The 25,496-nt window shown below is 31.4% G+C and overlaps 2 protein-coding genes across 2 annotated transcripts; both read left to right on the plus strand.

Moving 5' to 3' along the window:
• Positions 1 to 1,307: 1,307 nt before the first annotated feature.
• Positions 1,308 to 9,849, plus strand: LOC110685379 (lysophospholipid acyltransferase LPEAT2-like). Its single transcript, XM_021861908.1, has 14 exons — positions 1,308 to 2,004; positions 3,588 to 3,768; positions 3,965 to 4,024; positions 4,499 to 4,662; positions 4,818 to 4,881; positions 5,430 to 5,498; positions 5,614 to 5,709; positions 6,436 to 6,480; positions 7,508 to 7,578; positions 8,075 to 8,141; positions 8,694 to 8,744; positions 8,987 to 9,097; positions 9,186 to 9,233; positions 9,346 to 9,849. Exons 1-14 carry the CDS (start codon positions 1,565 to 1,567, stop codon positions 9,505 to 9,507), a joined length of 1,629 nt encoding a protein of 542 aa, XP_021717600.1. The 5' UTR covers positions 1,308 to 1,564; the 3' UTR covers positions 9,508 to 9,849.
• Positions 9,850 to 18,566: 8,717 nt separating this feature from the next.
• LOC110685381 (MADS-box protein SOC1-like) lies at positions 18,567 to 25,279 on the plus strand. The gene is made up of 8 exons (XM_021861909.1): positions 18,567 to 18,910; positions 19,014 to 19,203; positions 23,406 to 23,490; positions 24,028 to 24,089; positions 24,173 to 24,272; positions 24,395 to 24,436; positions 24,542 to 24,583; positions 24,838 to 25,279. Exons 2-8 carry the CDS (start codon positions 19,022 to 19,024, stop codon positions 24,988 to 24,990), a joined length of 666 nt encoding a protein of 221 aa, XP_021717601.1. The 5' UTR covers positions 18,567 to 18,910; positions 19,014 to 19,021; the 3' UTR covers positions 24,991 to 25,279.
• The last annotated feature ends 217 nt before the right edge of the window (positions 25,280 to 25,496 follow it).

The following is a 25,496-nucleotide window of genomic DNA, read 5'->3' on the forward strand; positions in this document are numbered from 1 at the left end:
CCTTATAATCTAATATCATACATCTATTATTTATACAAAAAAAATTAAAATAGAATTTTTACATAGTCAAAAGATGATACAGATTAAAATGGATCAAAATACAATCTCACTATTAAAACTTTATAATGGGGAATATGCTAGTGATATCCAATTTTATTTGTAACCATTGAAAATTAGATGATACACCCGGGTGCACCATGCTCATAGTGCACCCGGTTAAACAAAAAAAGGCGGAAAGAACATATAGTGTTTGATAAAGAACATACCAATGTTTGGCAAAGAACATACCTTTAATATGTTCTTTGAGTGTGATCAGTGTGTTCTTTGAGTAAAATTATATGTTCTTTACATTATAACTTATGTTATTTAACATATGTTGATAAACATATATGTTTTTTTTGGGTTTAATAATACAAAATATGTTCTTTGAATTTGGCGTGTATGTTCTTTAAGGTCGTAGTGACGCCCAAATTCTATTTTTATTATCATATGTCATATTTAAATTACTTTTATTATCGTACATTCTTTGAGTTTGATTAGTGTGTTATTTAGGTATTAACTATATGTACTTTACAATATAAATTATGTTCTTTTAACATATGATATTTTGAAACTTGATATTGAATCTTAAATTATTTTTAATTGAAAATAATATTAGAGTAAAAAAAAACTAAATTATTAAGGGAAGTTGAATTTTTTTTGGAGAGATAGAAAACTATTTTTTGGAAAAATGATATCTTTGGTAAGGATTTTTTAAGAGGTGATCAACATTGGCATGACTCGCATCCCGACCCGATCCGGCCCGAAATAGGGTGGGTTTGGGCGAACCTAAAAATGCATTTTTAGTTAAAACTCAAATCGGGTTAGAAAAAAGCCCGAAAACCCGCTACTTTTCTACGGGTTTGGGCACGATAAATTATGATATGGCCCGGCCCTACTAGATTTTTTATCACCTCTAAATTTTTTCCGTTAATAATGTGTAATTTTTCAGAAAATTTAATTAAGTTTTTATCTCGTTCTTTTAATTATATCTTTATGTTCTTTGGTAATGCATGTTTTTGTCAAATACAAACATGTTCTTTATTAAATACATGTATGTTCTTTATGAAACACAGGATGTTCTTTCCGCCTTTTTTTATTTATCCGGGTGTATGATGAGCACTGTACACCCGTGTGTATAAACCACGGATTATGTAACCATAAGACAAGAACAATTTTTTTATATTGTCTTTTTATTTTATTTTTTTATACCAAATCAAATTAAAAATTTACAATTTTAATCATATTAAAATGTCCTTTTGCCCTTTTTCCTTCAATTTTCAAATAGCCTCCTCCACAAATTAAACCGCGTCTCTGTTACTCTCTTTCACCAAACCCCACCTCACTCCCTCTTTCTCTCTCTAGATTGTCTGATTTTCTGCCTTTTTACTCAAAAAAAATTCCCAGAATCTTACCAAAAATCAGGCAGCATAAAATTAAATTTGGTCTCTTTTACTAAAAATCCCCTGTTTTTCTGCTCTCTACTTTGTCTCCTACGATCTAGGAACTAAGAAATTCCTCAAAAATGGCGGATCATATTCTTACCATACCATTTTTGACCCATGATAATGATAATCAAACCCCAACAATTTCAGATTCAGAAAATTCCCATCTTGTTCTTACAATCGAAAACCCCAACTCAGAAAACCCCCAAATTAATTTTCAAAACCCCTTTGAATTTCTGGGTGTTGAAGGGTTTAGTGATCACCCTTCAACCTCTGCTGATCCTTTCAGAAATCATACCCTAAAAATTGATGGGGTTTATGAGTGGATTAAGATTTTAATTTGTATCCCAATTGCTGCAATTAGGCTTGTGTTTTTTGGGTTGACTTTATTAGTTGGGTATGTTGCTACTTTGATTGCTCTTCAAGGTTGGAAAGATAGGAATAGTCCTATGCCTAGATGGCGTTCTAATCTTATGTGGGTCACTCGATTTTGTTCTCGTTGCATACTTTTCTCTTTTGGGTAAGTTTCATCTTAATGTTCCTTCTTTTTTGCTTAATTGGATTGAGAATTGTTTGAAATGTTGTGTTATTTTTATGGAAATTGTAGGTAGTTTATACTGATTAAAGATTGGATTTTGAGTATTTGATGTTTTAGTTTTGTGTGGAAGTAGTTTTCAAGTATAATGTTTTTTTGGGTTGTCTTGAAAAGTGAGCAGAAGGAATTAATGATTTAATGATTGGATTTCTTGAAATGTCCTTTGATAAGATTGATCATGGGAAAGAATGTGGAACGATCGTAGTATATTCTTGGTTTTCTCGTTGATTATGAGGAGTTGCAATGATATGACAACTAATTCTGGACGGAGGGAGGATTTAAAACTGGCAGAGTTCTTGCAGTTATAATTCATAGGTTGAACTTGTGGGCACGCCCAGAATTGTGGAATTAATTCTTGGAATGCATAGATTTGTTGTGAATTCTACTGGAAATATGTGATTGGTTTTGCAAATTTTGTGATTGCTTTTCCAAGGAAGATTCCTTGGTTTGGTGTGTTACCTGTGTAAAAGCAAATTTTCAATTTGCAAAATATAAATTCAAAATAAATGAAACAAAATGTTAATTTTAGTAATATGATAATTTTGGGTACAATCTCTAATTTAATCCTCTTATTCGATCTCCACTTTGACTTTGACGTGTTCCACGGGCTATTCTTGATTGAGGGCTGTCGAGGCTTGATCTCAATCGACAATAGTTGATGCAGAGCTCTGACTTATTGTTGATGTAGACCTTTGATTTGAAATTTTGATTGAGGGCCGACGAGGCTTGATCTCGATCAACGACTATTTGATGTAGACCTTGAACTAGTGACTTTCTTGATGATTTGAAATCCTTCCTTCGTTCGTGTTGAGGGCTGTCGAGGCTTGATCTCTTCCACGGGTGATCTTCTAGAGTAGAACGGCACGTCGAATGCTTGTTGTTCTCCTTCTAGGTTTTGAGAGGTTTAGAGTTTTTGAGAGGTTTATGGCTTTTGAAAGGTTTACGGCTTTTGGGAGGTTTTCTCTATCTTTAGGATTCTCCAGGTTTCCTGTCCCCCAAATGAAATAGAGAGAGCTCTATTTGTAGAGTGTGTGACTCCTAGGGTTAGGGTTATATTTGTATTGGGCTTTTGACTTGGTAATCGTGTCCCATCTATTATAGCTTAACCCATTTATTGTGTTTTAACCCTAAAAAATGAACCTATTAAATTAAATTAAATTAAATGGGCTAAATTAATATATTTCTCCCAAATAAAATAATTCAAATTAACAGTAAAAAAACCATTTAGTCAACAATTTGACTTTTGACCCGTATCAAATCCGACGTGACAGTTATACAAATTTCACGTGCCTACAACCTGCCTATGCGTTTTCCTTTGTTTTTCTTATTGTGTGATTACTAGAGGATATTCATGGCGAAATTTTGTTGTTTTCTGTGTAATTGGAGTAGTTATGTGATGTTAATTCCCCTGCGTGTATGTTTCCTGCTTTTGTTATAAGCGAATTATTTAATATGTTGTCAGCATTTCAAGTTGAGTGTTTATCTGAAATCTTTCTATCTTGTTTTAGGTACCATTGGATTAGACGCAAAGGACGGCCAGCACCGAGAGAGATTGCTCCTATCATTGTTTCAAACCATGTATCATACATTGACCCAATTTTCTATTTCTATGAGTTGTTCCCTACAATTGTTGCGTCTGATTCCCATGACTCAATGCCTGTAGTCGGGACTATTATCAGAGCTATGCAGGTATTGACTTTACTGACTTAATTTTCTTCCTGATTCTTTGTATCTTGTAAGTTCTTGGTATAGTTATATGTCATCCTATGGGTAAACTAAAATCTCTCTTGCGCTGAAGGCCAATGAATTAGTGACTGATGTTTGCTCAATTATTTATGACTTTTGCACTTATATTATAAACATGATTGCTTACTTTTGTTTACAGGTTATATATGTGAATAGGTTCTCACCTTCATCAAGGAAACATGCTGTTAATGAGATAAAGGTACAGGAACCTGTGGCTCTTTCTGATGTCTTTTCGATACATATATTTGTCTTCCTAATGGCCTCCTGTTGTTATTCTGCGTGTAAATTTAATAAGACTTAATGACCATGTTCCATGTTGATTTCCTGATTTTCACTAGTTTTTATTGTTTTGACTTGGCAAAGAATTTTGTTGATGAAGAGGTTTGGAACTGTTTATGAATGCTAAAGAAAGGAGCTTTGATATGCCCCTTCCCTCTCTTTTCCAAACTTAATTTTCCTTGTATAGTGATTTTTGATATTTTCCTATGATGGAGGGTATTTAGCTCCTAGACTGCTACCATTCTATCGATGTTAGTAAATAAATTACGGGCGCATAAGAGACCATGATGGAACCAGTTCAGTGTTTAGTTAAAAGAAAAAGTTTGATTTACTATTTGTTTATCAATTGTAAGGCATTTGATACAGAAATGTGCTTTCAAGGACCTGTGTACAGAGAAAGGCTTCATGCAATAGATTTCCTCGTGTTCTATTATTTCCGGAGGGGACTACCACCAATGGAAGATTCCTTCTCTCTTTCCAAATGGGTGCATTCATACCAAATCATCCAATTCAGCCAGTAGTAGTTCATTATCCTCATGTACACTTTGATCAATCCTGGTACGACTTTTACCATGTGAAACTATTCTTGAATTTTACTCAGTTATTGCTGCACCTTACTTTTGGGTGAGGCTGATGTACCTTGTGCGCACTTTTCTTAATTGCATATATCCAAAATCCTGGGCAAGGCTGATTTTTTTCTATTGCATATCTAGGGGTAATATATCCTTGGCGAGGCTGATGTTTCGAATGTTTACTCAGTTTCACAATTTCATGGAGGTATTCTTTCTTATCTATTTACTTATCTTCTGCTCCCTATCTCATGGTGCTATGTGGCATTGTTGACAAAATGAAGGACAATTCTAGTAATTGGATCATTGATGATGTGATACTGTTTTTATTCTTGTGTAAGCTATATAAAATTCCTTTTCTTTTGGGTGGGGGGAGGGTGGTCTTTAGTGTGTCATTGGCATAAGGAAATGGTAGCACGGGAAGGGGCTGAACCTTGTGGCGCTAGGGGGGAGAGGAGGTATGAGGTCAAGTTTTGGATAATACTCTGTTATGAATTGTGCTGAATGAGGACAAGCCAATGAATGTATCATTATTAGCTTTTTTGACTGCTTACTTGTTAGCTTAGACTAATGCCTGTTACTTAGAGCTACCTGCAAGTGTTGGATATTGGTACATGTCCAAGTATGAGATCTGATCTTTTTATGAAACATTTTCATGTTCATGGTCAAATATGAAGTGTCAACTAGTGTTTGTATCAGTATTTGACAATGTGCTGGACTTGTTTATTGATATTATTTTTGCTTTTCGTTGACCAGGTGGAGTACCTTCCAGTTGTACGGCCTTTGCACAGTCAAAAAGAAAATGTGCCTCTTTTTGCCGAAAGGGTGAGTTCATCCTGTATTCTCCTCACCCCCCCCCCCCCAAAAGAAAATAAAACCTCCAGGCATGGGGAAAGTATTCTGAATCATTTTTTAACTTTCATTTTTTGGATATATGCAGACTGCCCATGCTATGGCCAGTGCACTTAATGTTGTGCAAACATCTTATACCTATGGGGACATGTTGCTTTTGATGAAAGCAGTTGAATTGAAGCAGGTGAGTGGTTTTATTAGTCTCTGACATTTTCTTATAAAAAAAAAAAGTTTTGCTTACTATCAAGCTCCTAAAGAATTTGTGGTTGATGCTTCTTTGTTTTTATTCTTTTCAAGCTATGGGCTCTATACTGTAAGCTTCTATTTATTTTAATAATCAGATTAGGGAAACTGTACTCTAGAAAAGTTTCAATGAAGATTATTTAAACATAAAACACACGCTTACAGATTTGAAGCTGATGAATTGATTTTTCCTGTCTATTCTCTTCCTTTTTCAAGAATTAAATTAGGCTGCAGTTTTGCTGGCTCTGAATCTCCCTTTTGTCTTATTTTGCTTCCCTGTTCTGCCCGTGTTATAATTTAACTGGATGACCATCAGCTTACTTGGAATTAACAATCTTATCTGTTGTCAGTATTGTAATTTTACAGATTCAGTTGTGCCATTTTATGACATTAATGGTTAGTTTGATACAAGGTTAATATAGGTTATACCTTGAGGTAGTGCATCCACTTCCCAAGCTTGTGTTTTTATAACTTTAAACTATAATACCACTTATTGCTATGAACTTGTTTGGGGGAGTGGAAAGGGAATAATATGGACATCCACCATAAAAAATATATCATGTAATTTGCATCCAATTTCATCACTATTACTACAATTAATGATCTTGTGTCAAATAAGCTGCAAGTGAGTTTGCTGTGTCTGACATTTTACTTTTGCAAATCTCAGGAAAATCCTTCAAGATTTATGGTTGAATTGGGTCATGTAAATTCGGTGAGTATATTTAAGCTGCAAGTTATTTCCCCCCTGGTTTTCAGAAACCAGAATTGAACTGTTTGTTGCACATTGTACTTCTAGGTTTATGTATCAATATTAGGCAATTTATACATCAGATCAAACTCATGACTGGGGATGTGCTTTTTTGTTGGTGGATGCATGATGCTAATGGAGCTAAATAGCAGAGCCTCAGATTAAAATTATCTGAGAGAAAGATAATGAGTATCAGAGCTCTAAAAAGTAAAATTAAGGTCTTTTATTTGAATTATAGGTGCTATGACTCTACAAGGAGGTGAAAAGGAAGAAAAAAAAAAAAAGAAGTATTATGGAGTATATATTTTAACGGGAAATATATTCATCTCATAGATAGGGGAAAAAACAAAGAAATAAAGAAACAATTGAGAAATAATTACCGTTTATGACTTATCTAATACTATTGCTTTAAACCTGGAAGGGTATATTAGTTAATTCCGTGTGACTTGTATGCTTACTTGATATGTCAGAACTTTAGGTGAATTTTAAAAGTTAAAACTAGCTGGAAGCTTGTCTTCATGTTCTGTCTTGCTTAATGTTTTACTATGTAATTTTATCTTAATATTATAAAAACTATTATGCATTGGATATAGTTGCAAATTAAACCGTGCATGAGCTGCATAGCCACACTTACAGGTGTGGTAAGTGAGACTGCTGAGCTGATCTTGGTCCCTATATCAGATGCTCCAGATGCCTGGATGGGCTACTTCTAATTGAAAAATATATTGCTATAATCTACAGCTGATAACAGATTATCTTATGTGTTTTAAATTATTTGAATACTAGTAATAATATGGTAATATAGTACATCTGCATCTCTATCACTGTACTTTCTGCCAATTCAAATACTGATGCCTGCATATTTTGCCTTTCTACATCTCATTGTCATGTGTAATTGTATGCTTCACATGATGAGGCCTTAGCTGTGAAAAAATATACTTCTTTTTTTTTTTTTTTGTACAATCTTCTTGATAAACTTCCTAATTTACAGTCTTACCGCGTTAGCACTATGGAGGCTTTGGAATTATTGGAGAAGTTTATATCTATGAATCCTGATAGCAGGTATGTTTGGTAAAATTCGTAAATGATTTTGTCACAACACTAGTTAATGAGCAAAAAAAGTTCTGACCTGTAAAAATACAATTTTATTGAGCAGCAACTGACTAAAAGTCTTTATTTTTTTGAAAACATGAGTTGAAGAGAACATGGCTAAGCTTACTATTAATTATGCTTTGTGTTGGTGAATATATGAATATTATAAGACGTGATATTGCAATCACTTTTGAAATTCATCACTTCATACAAAGTACGTATTTACTACTGGACTGCTATTGATTTGACATTCATATAATAAGCTATGGCTTATGCGATTTTATTTGGCAAATGGATGGAATTGATTGCTTTTATGTATACTTGTTTGATTTATACATACAACACTGTAGGACAATTGAATAGTTGAATTTATGCTTTTCTTAATTTTATCATAAATCGTGTGTTCTACTTTAACTCTGTCTTAGTATAGCTTATAAGCAGATTCTCAGCCTTTTTCCCTTTGCAGTGGCTGTGTGGAGATTGGGGACTTCTTGAGAGTTTTGAGATTGAAGCCTTGTGGTTTATCTGAAAAGGTGTGTGCATATACTTCTGAGATTTTCGCTTGGCTATAAGTGCAACTTTGGTTTTCTGTATACCCTTCTTGACAAGCATTGGAAGTCTTACACAATTGCATTTGCCATTTTCCATTTTCTGTATCACAAAAATGGTGGTTATAGCTTACAGTGGCAGGTAAACTTCTTTCGGCCAGTGGCAGATCCTTAGTTGTGGCGGGGAGCGCCCCCCCCCCCCCCCCCTCCAAAGTTTTTTAAGAGTTATTGGTTATAATTAATATGATGTCTAATAAATGCATACAAAAAGTATTCTTATTATTGAGCAAAAGGTTGGAGGACCAAACCTTGGCCCCCCAATTTTTGGCCCAAGATCCGCCACTGCTTGGCTGTGGTATAATATGTCGTCACAACTTCTAGTCATTATACCAAAATTTTCAGAAAATGAAGTATTAAACTAAAAAAAAATAAAAAGGCCAGTGTATCTTAGAATTGTTGAAGCTAGAGGAATTAGCTGCCTTGGCAATATAGCAATGGGGACTCATTCACATTTTTGTTATCCTTTTTGACTTGCAGATTTTTGCTTTTGTTGATATCGAGAAGATGGGAAAGATTACTTTCAAACAGGTAATGGCAATTTCTGCTGTGTGTTACAAATCATATCTGTTTAGTTTGTTCTGAATTTTTTTTAACAAAACTTCATTCTCCTCAAGGTAGTTTTCTCCCAGATTTACCTTGTTATGGGATATGTTTATGATAAAAGAGAGAATGGGGGAGGGGGGATGCAAATCATTAGTTTTAAAATGTTGTGGTAGTCTTGAGTTTTTTTGTGACTGTCAACTTACTCATGGATGATGTTTTGCCTGCAGTTTTTGTTAGCATCATATCATATCAAGAAACAGCCATTATTTCATCGTGCCTGTGAAATTGCTTTTGCCAAATGTAGTGATGGGATCCAAGATCACATATCTAAAGAAGAGGTTTGATATCCGGACCACAATGTCCAAACTTAAAATTAAATCAGATTTCATCCGGCTTCTTAATATCTTATTTATTATGATGATGCAGTTTGGAGATGCGATTCGACTGGGTATTCCAAATGTCAATGACCATGATGTAAGATCCCCTCCCCCCCCCCCCCTCTTTTAAAAGTCCTGTATGCCTTGAAACCTGTATTCTTTTTTTCTTATACTCAAGTTATTGGATCCTGTGATGTTAATAATTTCAGATTAAAGAACTTTTCAATATGTTTGATATGGATGGCGATGGGAGAATTAGGAAGCACGAGTTTCTCTGTTGCTTAAGAAAAAACCCACTGTTTATTGCCCTCTTCTCACCTCTTCTTCAAGATGAGCTCAAGTACACTAGCAATGGGCTGGAGATGGTTTGAAAGAAAATATTTGGTATTTTCGTCGATTGATTTGTGTGCCATTATATGTAATATATATTCTTCTTCACTTCCCCTGAGCCCTGGAGTGGGTTTGCATTTGGCAGATGGGTCTGAAATTTTTTGGCAATTTCAGATCCTTCATTTAGTAGTTTCTGCCAATTTGGGGGTGATTTTTTTGTGTAATAGCATTGATTAGCATATTGAAATACTGTGATGTAGCAATGGTTTGATGACAGGAAGTGTGGTGCTTTCTGATATACAGATTGTTTGATATACAGATGAGAACTTCTATGAAATTTTGGACTCGAAGCTATGACCAAATATATCACTCGTATACGAGTAGTATGCTGTGTTACCAAATGCAATTTTGTAGTAATAGAATTGTACGAAGTGCAATGTAAGAAATAAATATTAATGCCGGAGAAAAATATAATTTTTAAGGTTTTTGCATTGGATACATTTTACATTGTTATTTCGTTATTCATATTCCTTCTTCAGGCTGTCTGGTTTAGTGGGTAGTATTTTTATATCTAGAAGCTTTGCTCATGAACAAAGTCGTCAAGTCTTGGATAAGAGTGTTTCACACAATTATTTTGAGATTTTAAATATTAGAAACAATTTGGAAAGAGTATAATTAGGTACAACAATTCTTCGTGTTGGAATATACGTCCATATTTAATTTTTTTAGTCGTGACTCGTGAATAATTTTATATTGTGCTACTACAGAGAGACATCTTAACTAAAACACCAAAGTTTTGGTTAAGAATTACTCCTTAACAAGGATAGTAGTTCCTTTGCAAAAAAAATTAAAACTAGGATAGTAGTTGAGAAAGAAAGAGTGTGTTCACATGGTTTATAAAGATCTTTCCAATTATGTTACATAATTTTACAAGATTTGTTTGACAGTCATATTTCAAATAGTAACTTATTAAGAGACCTTCTTGTAATTGTCTACGTATAACAACCAATTTAAAGTATAGAAGTATAGAAGGGATGGTGAAATAGAATCGTTAGTTACGAAATATTCTCTATAAGAGGGTTGAAAAGTCTAATAGGGACTCAATTGACTGATAAAAATAGTGATTCTATTACATCGTTCTTCCTAAAATCAATGGCATATCTATAAAGAGATATGTGATGCAATAAATTATTTTTCTTGCAAGTTTGTTGGCTGCCTCTTTCTTTCCTTTGTATGTCGCTTCCTATTTTGCTCTTTGTTTGATTCAATTGTATATGGACCTCGATAAGGACATAAAGTTATACAACCTCTTTATGGCAAATACCCATATTTATTAGAAGTGTCCTTAATTTAGGTTAATGTTATGGGACCACATTTTAGTCCGTATCTTATATTAAGGAGCCTTCTAATAACTCTATGGCAAATATTTATTTGAAACGTTAGGTTTAAGAATGATATAAAATCATAATAATTAATGAATAATTATCCGTTTTAATGTAACATCATAATAGAGGCAATTGATAAAGTCGATAAAATTTACCAAAATATATAAGTCGATCTCTGTCTCTTAGAAGGAGATATTGAGAAGAAAGCCTTTGAGAAGAGAATCTCTACTTCAAACACGTGGTAACGTATAACTGGCCTGACCTGAAAAAAATAGATAAGAATGTACACGACTTTTCTTTGCATCCACTCATTTTGAAAGCACTATTCATAAAGGGGATTAAAGTTGAATCGTTTCACGCGCTTTTTAATAGAATAAATTAGCCATTAAGTTGGGGTGTTGGTCCCCACACATGTAGAACTTCAGTCTTATCTATGAAGTTTTACTTTGACAATTACCGGTTTTATCTTAAGACTTACTATAAGCTCTCCAATAAAAAGGTTCTATGACAATATGTAGATACACAAGTTGATATATATTATGTATATATTATATACTCATCTTTATGCTTTATCTCAATAGTATCCATGTGAGTTGGAGATGTACTTCCTAGTAACCCCAATCCTATTGACCAATTAAACCAAGTTCCAGTATTTGTATTCCAAGACACAACTATTTAATTGTACGGACTAGTAAAAATATATATACTTGATCGAAAAAAGGAATAATCTTAGAAACTGGTTAACTGGATACCAACTTCCATTGTCTTGAAAAGGAATAACAATGGTGGAGAGTCAGCCATATCATGGTTGAAAGAGGAAATTAAAATGCCTCATTTTGCTCTTTTATTTTGGGACCACTATATCACAATTTCACAATTTCACATGGCCTAATGTTAAAAAACAGCTATGTTTGAGGTGCTTATAAATCGATACTAAAAACTATGTCCTTTTTTGGACGGTTGTTAAACTTGATTAAGACAGGTCTTTTGAAAATTTAATGAGAATCGTTATTATAGCGTATATAAAGTTGCTACAACGAGAAATGGACAATTTATGATCATATATAAGACATACACTTAATAATATTTGTCGTACATTCAATAATTTTAGACACGGATGAACAACGGGGTAACTTTTATTTAGAAGTGAAAAATAACATTCTTTTATGTCCTTATTATTGTGTATGTACTAAGAGTAACAACTTGTAACTTTTTTTTTTCTTTATTTAATAAAATCGACATCCAAACATGAAAGAGAGAGATATCTTGATGACGCCGAGAGATTTTCAGATATATGACATCAAAATATAAAAATTAAAAAATGGATGGTAGAGATTAATTCTAGATAAAATTTCAGTACTTGAAAAAATTAAGGTTACCGTTGGATAAGAATAGAAATTTGAGAAAATTAAGAAAAATAGAGTATCTAAAAATAGAGAGGGTTGGTCGTATTCAAATACTAAAGGCAGAGTTTTCTTCAAAAAAAAAAAAAAAAAAATAGTAAAGGCAGAGTGGTCCCATGATCTCTGGAATTGGGGCCACAACAAGTAACAACCATGTCACTCTTTCAACTGGCATGCCCACTTGGCTATCTCACTTCACTTTTTGACAAGTGTCGCCACCACAACTACTTCACAATTTTATTAATGTTTTTTTTTTTTTAACAATTTAATATACTTGTATTTATACGGAGTACAAAATTGGTTTAATTGAATAATCTTTGTTTCTGCCATTCCACTCTGTACTATGTAAAATAGTTGTGTTTCATCAAACAAGTAGGAGTAGCCATTGAACTTGTGTACGTTTTTTCTGGTTCTATTTTCGGTTCACCAAAATGTTACTTCGTAGAATATAGTCTTATTGTGCAATAAGCTCTAGTTCAGTCTGGTCATTGATCTGATAAAATGTAAGGAGTACGCAAAAATTTGATCTTTTCCAATTACGGAGTACGTACTTTTATAATTATTTCAGTGTACTACTTCGTAGCAACAATCGTGATATAGTTGATGTTAGCTACAAGTATAATAGTGTACATATAACGGAATATGTAACTTGTGTATACTATGATTACTAGTGCAGTAGTGCATATCATGAGAGGATAACATATTAACATTTATAGACTTCATATAGTTAGTTTGAAAATGTTTTAACTTGATGAATTGTGTATACTATAAGCAATGATCTTAATTTGACCCAATTTGAATATAACCATTTTAACTAGTAGTCGGTAAAAATGAATATAATACCCCATAGTAAACTGTACACTACATCACATAATTTTCATGAAGATATGTCTCACAGTTGATTATATATGCTTACACTTATTTAGCAATGTCATATGATTGAATTGGCCATTGACAAAATCTTTTTTTTTTTTTTTTTTTTTTTTTTTTTACTAGATATCTCTCTCTCTCTCTCCATACTACTCAATTTTTTTTTTTTTTTGGAGGAGCTTTTTCAACTTGATCTTATATCACAAATTTAATCAGATGCTGACAGTTAATATTAATGAGAGGAAAATAAATAATTTGAGGGGTATAAATGTCCGCACACTAATCATAACAGTTAAAAAAAAAAGACATTTAACATCAATAAGGACAAATTAGTAAATAAACATGTTAGGGATATAAATGTTCGCACACTATATAAGAGTTTGCTTCAGCTTTTTAAAAAGTAGGGAAATATTGTATTATATTTTTTTTCTTACATTGGTCTATGACTCTATGGTTGAGAGAGAAGACAATAACTTAATGATCCCTATTAATTTGATTGCATTTACAAAGTACAAGACATTGCACAATTGAAGATTAAAAGATGTCCTTATAGATAAGATTGGCTTTCTTGATCTTTAATTAGTCAACTTTTAGTTTTCTAATTAGAGCTGTCTGGGTTATTCTTATTATTTATTTTTTTCCGTAATGTATTTATATTTCTAATAAATAACAATTAAAGTTTATGCATTGCAAAGCTTGAAAAATGAATTTGTCAGTAATTCAAAATACAAAGATGGTAAATTTCTCATGAAAAAATTGTCCCCTATGCCCCCATGGCTCAATAGGAGAAAGTTCCCATAAATGGGAATGGCTATTCTCAACAATGGATGTCCACATGAGGACCCATTTTTTTCTTTTTAGTGCAAAACGAGTGAAATGACGTGACTTCAATCCCCTATGTGCTGCAGTTTTACGCTAGATTTTGCAAATAAATAGATAATCACACGATTAAATAGATTTTTTTTTTAAACAAACCAATCAAACATTGCCACGTATCTCAATGACGCTCAGGATAAACTCGTTTAAATTTCCACCACTTTATCAAACAGCTAATTTTTACTAATTATTAGCATTCCGTACAAACAACTGCTTCTTTTAGATCAATAGCTTAAAAATATGTTTGTGGTTCAATTTTGAAATTGATTATAAATTACACAATTAAATTAATTATGACAAATTAGGGTAAATTTAAAATAAATATCTAATGACATGGAATTAGGACCCTTTGATTTTGATCCATGCGAAGACCAATCAAAATGAGGGCCCACGTAAATAGGGCATATAAGGAAAAGCATGCATTGAGCGTGGTGCACGTGAATTTCAATTGGGCTAAGGCCTTGGTGGGGCCGCCGTGAGGGTGGTGGTGGGGCGTGGGGATTCATCAACTGATGACATTCTAGAACTTTCTCACGCGCTCTATTTGGAGAGACAAAGAGTTGTAATGTGTGATCGAGAGTTTCTTACATGCACTTGAGTGTACACACTGATACATACAATTAAAAGTACACTACATTTTTTTTTTTATTATTATTATTTTTTTTTGCTTAGGTAAATTTTGCATATATGGAATTACCGATATATGATCAGATATAAATGGGTAATGATACGCATAACCATTTGAATTAATACACAAAGTATTTAATAGATGGAGTACAAGTACTTATTTATTTTTGAGGAAAACGAATGGCGTGTCTTATATTAATAAAGTGTCCATTAATACATATGGAAATACCTCACAAGGATTATGGTTCTCCCAAATTTGTTCAAAACCAAAAGGCACAATACGGGTTAAATGACGAGCTACACTATCCCTTTCCCGCTTAACATGACACCAATAGATAGAATTAAAAGATTATCAAGATCAGTGATCTTCCAATCAAAGTTTGACAATCCGACTATATTGATGTCAAACAATGATAAGTTCGTTATAGAGTATTGAGTATTAATTTAAGAATACATGATAAATTCACTTAATCGGCTATATTGCCTATATATTGATGCTTAATAATGATTACATTAGTTAATGTAAGCTGAATCCAAACTACATGGACCTTGAATCAATATTACTCGTAGTACTGAATACTGACTACATAAAAAAATAAAAAATAAAAAATAAAAAATAAAAAATAAAAAAGGAGAGGGTCGTCATTTAATATCAGAAAATAAAAATGAAAAGAAAAAGGAGGAGAAATGAAAGTCTCTGACACGGTATTTAGCGGGACAGTATGAGCATCTGTCACCCCTTTGCGTTTTCGATTTCTCATTGGTCTCATTGTACGGACGACGTTGACGTTTTTCCTTAATATACATACACTATTCCTATTACAGTATTTTCCTCTTTTTATTTCACCTCTTTTTTTTGACACAAATTTCACCTCTTTATTACAGTATCATTTGCCACACTTTTTAAAAATCAAAAATACTTCAGTGAAAAATTTCTTCATATTTAAGACTAGATAAAAGTCCGATGCAGGATTTTTTCATCTAAAATTTTTAATTATTTGATTTATTGTATTTAATAATTTCAGATAAAATTACAAAAGTTTAATATTTTATTTTTTCTTACTATAATTTATAATGAATTTTTTAAGTATAAATAAATTGTAAATATGATATTTTTTCCGTTATATAAAATCTTTGATGTGAAATGATAAATTTTTAATAATTTAAATCATAAATCATTATTCATTGTTTTACCATATCTTTTATTTGGGTAGAATCACCAATCTCGTCCACAACCAACCTACTACATTAATGGATAATTTGAACCGTGAAATGTTAGCCAAACTGAAATTGATATAAATTAAATCTTTACATTTATATAAAATAAATCAATATATTTACCCATAAATGAAAAATTGTTGCGATATAAAATCAAATCTATGCATTGGAATTTTTTCAATCATCTCAAAAAATAACTAAAGTCATCCATATATTAAGTATACGACATCTAATCGTATGTCATTACATAAACAAATAATCGTTAAGTATCCTAAATAAATACAATGTAACTAATAATTACAAATATAAATTTAAACATAAGATTTTAAAAATTACCCGAACATTAATGACCTAAAACAAACACAAAATTACTAACACAAAATTCGCTTGATGGGGTTTTGTATTGATACGAAATTTTATTTGTGTTGTATGATGTGTTAGATCTGCATGTAAAAAAACATTAAGTAAATAAAACATAAACATATAATCGTTGAGTATCCCAAATTAATACAATGTAAGTAATAATTAGAAATACTAATTTAAACACAGGATTTTAAAAATTAAGCTAAAAATCACCCAGCTATTGGTGCCAAAAATTAACACAAAATTACTAACACAAAATTCACTTGATGAGGTTTTTTATTGATACGAAATTTGTTTGTGTAGTATGATGTGTCAATTTATAATGGTTGGTATCACAAATTTTAATTAATTTTAATAAACGAACAATTTGTATTTCTTATCATAAATACTATCAAAATTTATCTTATAATGATAGGTATCAAATTTATTATAAGGGTTTATCATTTAAATATTTATTAGTATATTTTTTTTTGGATTTCTTATACTCGTAGTATTGAATTAATAAATTTATCTTTTTCTATATTTTTACTTTATTTGTTTTCATTAAAATAATTTAATTCGTGGATTATAATTTACGTGGCATTAAAATTTTAGATATATCAAATCTAATTCGTTACTCTTATCTAGGTGGCGACATAATTTTTTAATTCAAAAATAAAATACAAATCTTTCTTCTTATTGGTCGAAATAAGTATATTTCTTACGTGGCGCTCCGAATGCTCTAAAAAATGTCGGCTAAACAAGTTATTAATTCTCTCAAAGGAGTTTTTTTTTTTTTGTTTTTCCCCATTTTTTTATTTTAACAAACACTACAAAAAAAAATACTCCCTCAATTTTTTTTATATAGTTACGACACTTCTCTTTTCACGCTTGTCGATGCATGCTTTCAATCGTTAATATGTTTAATTACTAATATGTAAAAATTATAAATATTTGATATTAAAGTAGTATAAATCGAGACGAATCTAACAAGAGCTCACCTGATTATATTTTTTGCATAACTATAAATCATTAAAGCTAGTTAAAGTGGAACACATAAATAGTATAAATATCAGACTGTTACAACTATAAAAAAACGGAGGAAGTATGTATCTAGTTACACTCTTTCTATTTAATTACTTATTTATATCTAAAGTAATGGGTAATTAGTGTTTCAAAATTAATTATCTCATTTATACTCCGTATGCATTAAATTTTCTCATTTATGTATTAACTTAAACATAGTGTGAGATTTTTTTCAAAAGCATTTTTAAAGGGTCAAGGATACTTTTTTTTTTTTTTTTTTTTTTTTTTTTTTTTTTTTTGTAGTGTCTTCCCGTCTTTGTCTAATTAGTTTTATTCAAAACGTTTTATAAAAATTTCTTAATGCTACATCCAAAAAAAATTAGTGTTATGTAATTTGAATAATCCATTGAATAAAAATCAGTGCTGTGTGGTAGTTTCATATCTATCAACAGAGTAAATTGTACGGTATTTATATCGTTTGATTTATCCATTCAATAAAATCAGTGCTGCTTTAGACTATTTCCATGTCGAATCCAAATTCTATTGCACAATACACATTGAAGCATTTTCTTAAATTAACTTCTCCACTACTATTTACAAAATTATAATTCAACGGCACACTAATACATTTATCAACCGCACAACAAAGGATAATCTTAAGTACAAAAATCAATTTCATGAAAAAAAATATCATCAAATTATTTACACAGTTAATTTATCGACATACTAAAAAAATTGGATGCTCTTATCCACTCTCTTAGAAATAAGTTTATCATCACTATTATACCAATAAAATGCGTAAAGACGTTCTATAATTAATTTACATTACATTATCTTTAAAAATCTTTAATTAAAAATTACAACAAGTGAAAAATAAAATAATACAAAGTAAATGAAAAATGGATTCCCTCAATATCTTAATTTACCCACTTTCTCATTTCTCTAAATTTCCAGAAATTGCATGATTCCCATTTATACACCTCCTCCCATGTTTTCAAATAATTGCTATTTCCACAAATCAATCTTATCTCAACCCTCAGGTTTGTTGGTACTTCCATTAACAAATCTAGCAACAAGGTTTTGTCAAAACAAGCTAAAGTTTGAGGTTTTTTTTACTCCTTTTGAGGTAAAATATTAAACACATCAAGGTTAGATAATAAAAAACTACAGTAACTTTTTTTTCTCTTTAGCTTTTTTACCTACTTGTTGGTTAGATATAGCAAACCAAAACTTTCCTTTTCATTATTACAGTACATAAATAGGGGTTTTGTATTTTGAACAACTTGTTCATTTTTTTTTTTCAAATTAGTAAAAAATGGCATTATTTCTAGAGAGAGAAAGTATGATGAAAATGGAAAGGTGGGTCTACTGAGAGAAAATTATATAACCCCATTGATAGTTACTACCAAAAAAGGCAACTCATTTTCACAAATAAACCCATTATAAAGCTATTTTAAAGAATAAATCAATCACAACCACCTGCTTTCTCTGGTTTATACCCAGAAAAATTAAAAATCTCAACAAAAAAAAAAAAAAATACAAAAAATGGGGTGGTGTCAAATTTCTCTTTTATAAATATTTATATATAAATATAAGTTTTTATATTTCTTGGATTTTTTTTTTTTTTTCATCTGGGTTTAGAGATCCATATTTTCTGGGTTTTTATAATTTTTAGTAGAAAATATAAACATATTTTGGTAAGTCAACTGTTGAGTTATATTTTTGGTTTTGGGTGTAAATTATGTTGTTCATAGAAATTGATTGAATTTTATTTATTTTGTTCGTGGCCGGGTTCGACAGAGGAGAAGATGGTGAGGGGTAAAACACAGATGAAGAGGATAGAGAATGCGACGAGCAGACAAGTGACGTTTTCGAAGCGTCGAAATGGATTGTTGAAGAAAGCTTTTGAACTCTCAGTTCTTTGTGATGCTGAAGTTGCTCTCATCATTTTTTCTCCTAGAGGAAAGCTTTATGAATTTGCAAGTTGTAGGTATGTTTTTTAATTTGCTTTTTTTTTTTTTTCAATATATTGTGAATTTACAAATTTATTTGCTGATTATATCATTAAATGAGAAATTAGTAAGATCGTTAGATTTGGAAATAGTATCGGTTTTGGTTATTGGTTAAGGATAGTCAGATAAGATTGCGTACATCTTGACTTTTTTTTTACCCAATAAAAAAGGGAGTGGATATATACTAAATAGATCTTTCATTAATTGGGGGTCGTTTGTATGAATTTTGTTTGTAGAATTTTGGAATTTCAAACATTTTTTGTCAAATTTTGGGAAAACATTTTGTCAATATTAGGGTTACTGTACTATATTCTAGTTACACTCCCTTTAGGGTTGAAAGGTTTTTTCATCAATATTTTGCTTCATTCCAAACTAACTGATGTGTTGTATCTTTTAATTTGCTGGGAAATTGCATTTAATCTTTTGTGTTAAGATGTTAAATAATCTGTCATTAATTCATAGAGAAATTTTATAAGGAAAATCAGACCAAGATCAAAAAGTGTAGTGGAGAATTATGACTTCTTCTTAATTAATAATCAATGGTGGGGATTATGTTAATTCTTTTTTTTCATTATATCCAATAGATCATCAACATTTGTTTCTAATTATTGAATGAAGAATTAAGAATAAAGTTTAGTATAATCAATAATATTTAATGAGGCTAGTGCATTTACCATTTCATCTTCAATTCCTTCTATTTCTTCCATTTTTTCCCCTTAATTTACCTAAAAGTCAAATGTACTAGCACAATGGGTACAAAAGTAAAATTAATTCAGAAAAGGAAAGTCAAAATGCTCTTAATGAGCTATAGGATCATTGATTCATTGTAGATAATCTGTTTTTGGCTCATCATGATTCACTATATTGATGGGAATACTTACTACACATTAATAGATAGAGGGGGTCAATTTTATTTTCAATATAGGTAAGTTTCATTCCGTTAAAAAGTCACATTTATTTTTAGTGTTCCCTACGTTCCATATTATAATTCCTGCTCTTTCCTATTTTAGAGACCTAAAATGTTGTTCCTGATTCCATTTTTAGATAGTATGTAAATACTATTATACCTTAATTTTTTTTAACTTTATTCATTGAACTTTTTAATTTACCTTTAAATTATCCACCTGTTTTGTTCTTTTTTCCACTTTCTCTCTCTAACTTTTGTCTATAATGTATTTTTCACTTTTTTTTCCCTTAAATTATCCACTTGTCTGGTACTTTTGTTTAATTTTTGTCCACTTTTAATATACTTAATCCACTTTTTCCTCCCATTTATTAAATACCGTGAAAAAACACAAATAAGAACTATATATTGAGACAGAGGGAGGAGTATTTACTTTCGTACTTCACTGCATTCAAATTTATGGACTCTATTACAATTAGCTAGTTTTCTTAAACATGTCCACCACATAACTACAATTTAGCCTACATAGACATAGTCAATCAACTTATGCTATTTTATCATTTCTTATACACTCACCTTATCAAATTAGTACCCACATTAATACAAGCGGGACAATTTATGGTCACTCGTACAGGTGACCATTTGGTGCACTGTCAAATTAATGGTTGATCTATTGGTTGTCCTATGTTAACAGAATTTTTTTTGGGCGGACATGGTTAAATTACTTGATTGGAATTCTAGGTAGATGAAACATGTAAATAATTGAACACTATTGATGAAACCGGAATCGTTGTCAAACCTTTCCTAGATGTGTCGCGGGTTTGCATTAGTGCTTGTGTGAAGCTTTGGCTATGGTTGTAGCTTGGTGAGCGCTTTGTGTGGGGGTCAAATGTGAAAGAGAATGGCGGAAAGAACCAATGGTGAAAGTATTATAACATATTTAAGCTCATGTAGTCACTTGTATACAAGCACAAAGTATATAAAATTTACATATTATGGTCCTATATTAAGTATATACCTTTTTACTTGTTCTTATTAAACTCTCAGTCAAATGAAAAGATTACACTTGATTTCTTAGTTTCAATTAGATAAATTAATACAAGGACATAGTAAAAATTGCCTTGAGTCTCTTGATTTTTTGTACATACTCCTAGTATATTAATTCAAAGATTTAAAACTGTATGCACTCCATGTGTTATGATTAGAATAAAAACATGTCTGAAAAAATGAAGAAGTTCATAAACTCTTGTTAATTAGCTTTATTAATGATGTAATTAATCACACAACCCCAGGTATATTTGTACTCCTTGAATATATATAATATGAAAAATTTGATTCCAAATCATATACAAGTAGTAAAAAAGGATAAGGATAGGTCATTTCTGAACTGACAAAGTAAGGGTCCATACATTATTTTTGGTAGAAACAATGTTCATGTACTTCTTCCAGTCTCCTAAATGGAGGAAATTATTATATTTTTCTAAAAAATAACAAAGGAATTACTAATAATTTACTTGTATAGATATAGAAAAATATATAAATCGTACAAAATTTGAGTGTTATTCCTTGCTTTATAAAGGGGGGTAGTACAAAGTTGCTGCTATCAGTGTTTCCACGCTCCCAGACAAACCCATATTTGGTAAGAGTACATTTTTCGTTATTGTAGAGTTGCCTTTTAAGGAGATCCAATGGGTAGGTAAAAATAATTTGTAGTAATTTTAGTTTAAAAATATCGAATTTCTCAACCTAGAAAAGATAATTTAGAGAAGGAATGAATATGATAAAATATGTTGTTATTATGTTAATAAAAAACTATATCATTGCTAATATATGTTTAGTGAAAAAAGGTTTAACGTCTAAACGGAGGGAGTATTTGTTTAAAAGTAATATATATGCAATTCCATAGAAGTGAGTTTAGATAATAGATGTCTCCTTCGTATCGGTATTGTCAACTTCAGTATTTCACCTAAAACTCATCTCAACTTGTTTGAAAGTATCGAATTCATTGTCAATAGATATTATGATGTGGAACTAGACCACATTATTCTTATATATTCCAAAAAAAGAAGTGGTAAGTTCTTGCTATTTCTATACTTTTTCCCTTCCTCAAATTCTTTCTCCATCAACACATCATATTACGATTACTGTTTTTACAAACGTCAGTCACCCTATCCATCTAGATTAAATTGTCACGTTGCTAGTTTAACTTTGATTTGATGAGATTTATTTTTTTTGTTATCTAGATGAGAATATGAGATCAACCTCAGCTCTAGTATGAGAGTAGACATATTGACATTGTTAGCACAAGAAGCATTTTGATTGGCCGAGTACGCACTTAAGTTCAACTTTTCATGATTTTGTTTGGAGATCGATTTAAGATCATAGTTAGTTGTACTCAAACTACTTTGTGGCTATGATTTTGAGAGCTTTGGCTAGGCATGAAATGACACCACTTTCATCTTTACAACCAAGCTAGGAAAGTAATGCACGTTCATATGACGTGTTTTGCTCCTTTACAAATTAGGACCCTACTTCTCATTTCATTCTATCTTAGAGCTTCTTCTGTCAACCACACTTGCTGGCTACATAGCTGATTCATTTGATACTGTTTCATGATTTCGCGTAATTCAGCTTAAGACTCAATCTTTTATTTGTTTGTACAATTGTTGCATTTTGCATTATGTTACTTACCTTGGTGTGTAATTTGTTCTAGTTTTAAGGTCTAGCGTGCATTTGATCTAAATCCATGCAGCAAATCCGTTGATTAACAGGTTAATAATATAATGAAATTCTTTAAGAGTTCAAATTTCATCCTTTTAACTCTTGTTTGATAAACCAAATGGTCATTAAAAAAACCATGGATTAGGCTTCTGCCATTCAATTTCAACCTTTATAAATTATATGCATCTTTTAATCTTGCCACTTTAAAGAGTTGAAGTTAAAGTTAAAGATGGTGGCCTATGGTTATGATAGTCGTGCTAACTTCGTGTAGAAAGTTGTGGCCGGAGGAGAGAAAGAAACATGAAGAGGCTCCATTACCTTATAGTTTATACACATCCATCTAATTTATCAATGACATTTACAATACGTGCACTCGAATTGACACATAAGTACTTAGGCTCTCAAGAAGAGCAAGCTTTCTTATCATTCTGTATACATGTTAGCTTAGTTCTTCTAGAAGAACCCTAGTAATCATATGTTGGTTTATGATATATTTTTGTAATTTTTTTTAATAGCTGGTAACTAAGTGTAATGGATGAAAACCTTCTTAATTAGTATGCAGGATACAATAGGACGATATCAGAGGCACGTAAGAGAAGTCCAACCTGCCAGAGAAGCATCTGCTGAAGAAAATATGCAGGTTTATTTAGCCTCTTCTTTAATCTTTTATATCATTGTTCATGAAAATTACTTTGTATAATATAAGGAAAAGATGTCACAAGTTTACCATACTGCATGGATCCGCTATTAGCTGTGACGTCAATGTATCATGCAATATAATGTTAGCTTGATCTTAGACTACTACATGATCAAGTTGGACTGTTATTGATGTGGTTTCCTGTAAGTAATATGGCCAGCTACCAACCTCGGACCGCCTACTCTACAAGCCAGGGCCTGTAAACTATGTGCTGAATGAAAAGAATAAATTGTTGTTCATTATCACTGTACGCATCATAAGTTTCCTGATGTATGTGCATTTTTCATTAGCAATATTTTAGTTTTGATCAACTATTTATATTCAAATGACTACTTAGTTCGTCAGCCCTAGCCCATATTCAGGTTACATTATATTCTATGGTCAGCCATAGTACTTATTTGACAGTTAAATTCTCTGTAGAAGTAGAATAATGCTGCTTCTAAACTATGTACGAAGTATTAATTTTCCATAAAATTGCAGAACTTAAAGGAAGAAACCGCGACTTTGGTGAAGAAGATAGAGGCAGTTGAAGCTTCAAAACGGTAGATAATATTACATTTCACAAATAATTTGACAACTCGAACAACAATTAATGTTGATTACTGTACTGCTGTATTATTTTCAGGAGACTCTTGGGAGAAAATTTAGGGTCATGCAGTTTAGAAGAGTTGCAGCAGCTAGAGAGCCAGTTGGAAAGAAGCGTTAGCAAAATCAGAGCAAGAAAGGTTATTTTCTATAATTTTACTTGCCTATTTTTTTAATAAATTTTGTCTGCTTCTTAGTTTAATAAGTTTGTAAAAAAAAAAAAAAAATAGTTTAATTTGTTACATATGTTGTGTTGTTACAGAATCAAGTTTTCAATGAACAAATAAAGCAGTTGAGAGAAAAGGTACTTTGTTTATTACTGTGATTAGTTCCATCTTTTCAAAATGTAATATGAGATTTATTTATGAAGGATTTTATGTTAATAAATGATGATTTTCTGTAATGACAGGAGAAATATCTTGCTGCAGAAAATACTAGGCTTACTGAAAAGGTGAGCTCTTTTTATTTATATTATGAAACCATGGTACTGTATTATTGGGCCTACATGCAAATACGCAAATTAAACCACCTTGTCAAGTACTTGGTGGTATGGAGTATGAGACTCGAACTTAGGATCTCAAAGTTTCGAGTTGGGGGTTGCTCCAGCTCCACCTATTTCTTTCGTCCTCTTTGTATAAACTTGTATATGAAATTAAATGAAGGTGTTGCATAATGATTTATATAATACGGTAATAAAATTGACAGTATGAAACGCTGCCAAAGGAGTCAAGATCGCAGCCAATAATAGCAGAAGATGCATCACCATCTGAAGATACAATTAGCCAAATTTCGGACGTGGAAACAGATCTTTTTATTGGATTACCAGAGAGCAGAATTAGGCGTCTTACTAATGCATAGTTGATTAAATTGGCTGGTTTTAACTTCATTAATATGATTACCAGCTAATTTATGAACATTATGCTTCGATTATCGTATAATATATAGTTTCAGATCGGATGAGCAATGAGCGATGATGTATGAGGTTAAGGTGTATGTACGATTTCATGCATGTGGCACTTGAATCATCTAAAACTTTGTATCATCTAGGAGTTTTTTTTTTTTTACTCACTAAATTACTACCTCGATCTCTATGTCCCTAAATTATTTAAGTATATATTTATAATAGTCTTATTTGATTGTCTTATTATAGATCTTCCATTTTCAACCTGCGTAAATTAAATTGTAAAATTCGGAAATTGATTCCATTAGTACAATCTTTCGATAATATGTCACTTTTTTTTTGTTCAAATTTACATGGATCATTCAAAAATCTCCAATAAAGTGAATGACGAGTTTTAAAGGAGAATACAATGCAAGTAATCAAACAAGCAACTATTATCAATATTTTTAGTTGATTATACTTT

Source organism: Chenopodium quinoa, unplaced genomic scaffold (genome assembly GCF_001683475.1).
Source record: "Chenopodium quinoa cultivar QQ74 unplaced genomic scaffold, ASM168347v1, whole genome shotgun sequence".
Lineage (NCBI taxonomy): Eukaryota > Viridiplantae > Streptophyta > Magnoliopsida > Caryophyllales > Amaranthaceae > Chenopodium > Chenopodium quinoa.

Coding starts and splice junctions, on each gene's coding strand:
- LOC110685381 (XM_021861909.1), top strand. CDS start 19,022: ATGGTGAGGGGTAAAACACAGATGAAGAGGATAGAGAATGCGACGAGC. Junction 24,273..24,394: donor GCAAAATCAGAGCAAGAAAG/GTTATTTTCTAT, acceptor GTGTTGTTACAG/AATCAAGTTTTCAATGAACA. Junction 24,584..24,837: donor ATACTAGGCTTACTGAAAAG/GTGAGCTCTTTT, acceptor TAAAATTGACAG/TATGAAACGCTGCCAAAGGA.
- LOC110685379 (XM_021861908.1), top strand. CDS start 1,565: ATGGCGGATCATATTCTTACCATACCATTTTTGACCCATGATAATGAT. Junction 8,745..8,986: donor GAAAGATTACTTTCAAACAG/GTAATGGCAATT, acceptor TTTTGCCTGCAG/TTTTTGTTAGCATCATATCA. Junction 9,098..9,185: donor ATCACATATCTAAAGAAGAG/GTTTGATATCCG, acceptor ATGATGATGCAG/TTTGGAGATGCGATTCGACT.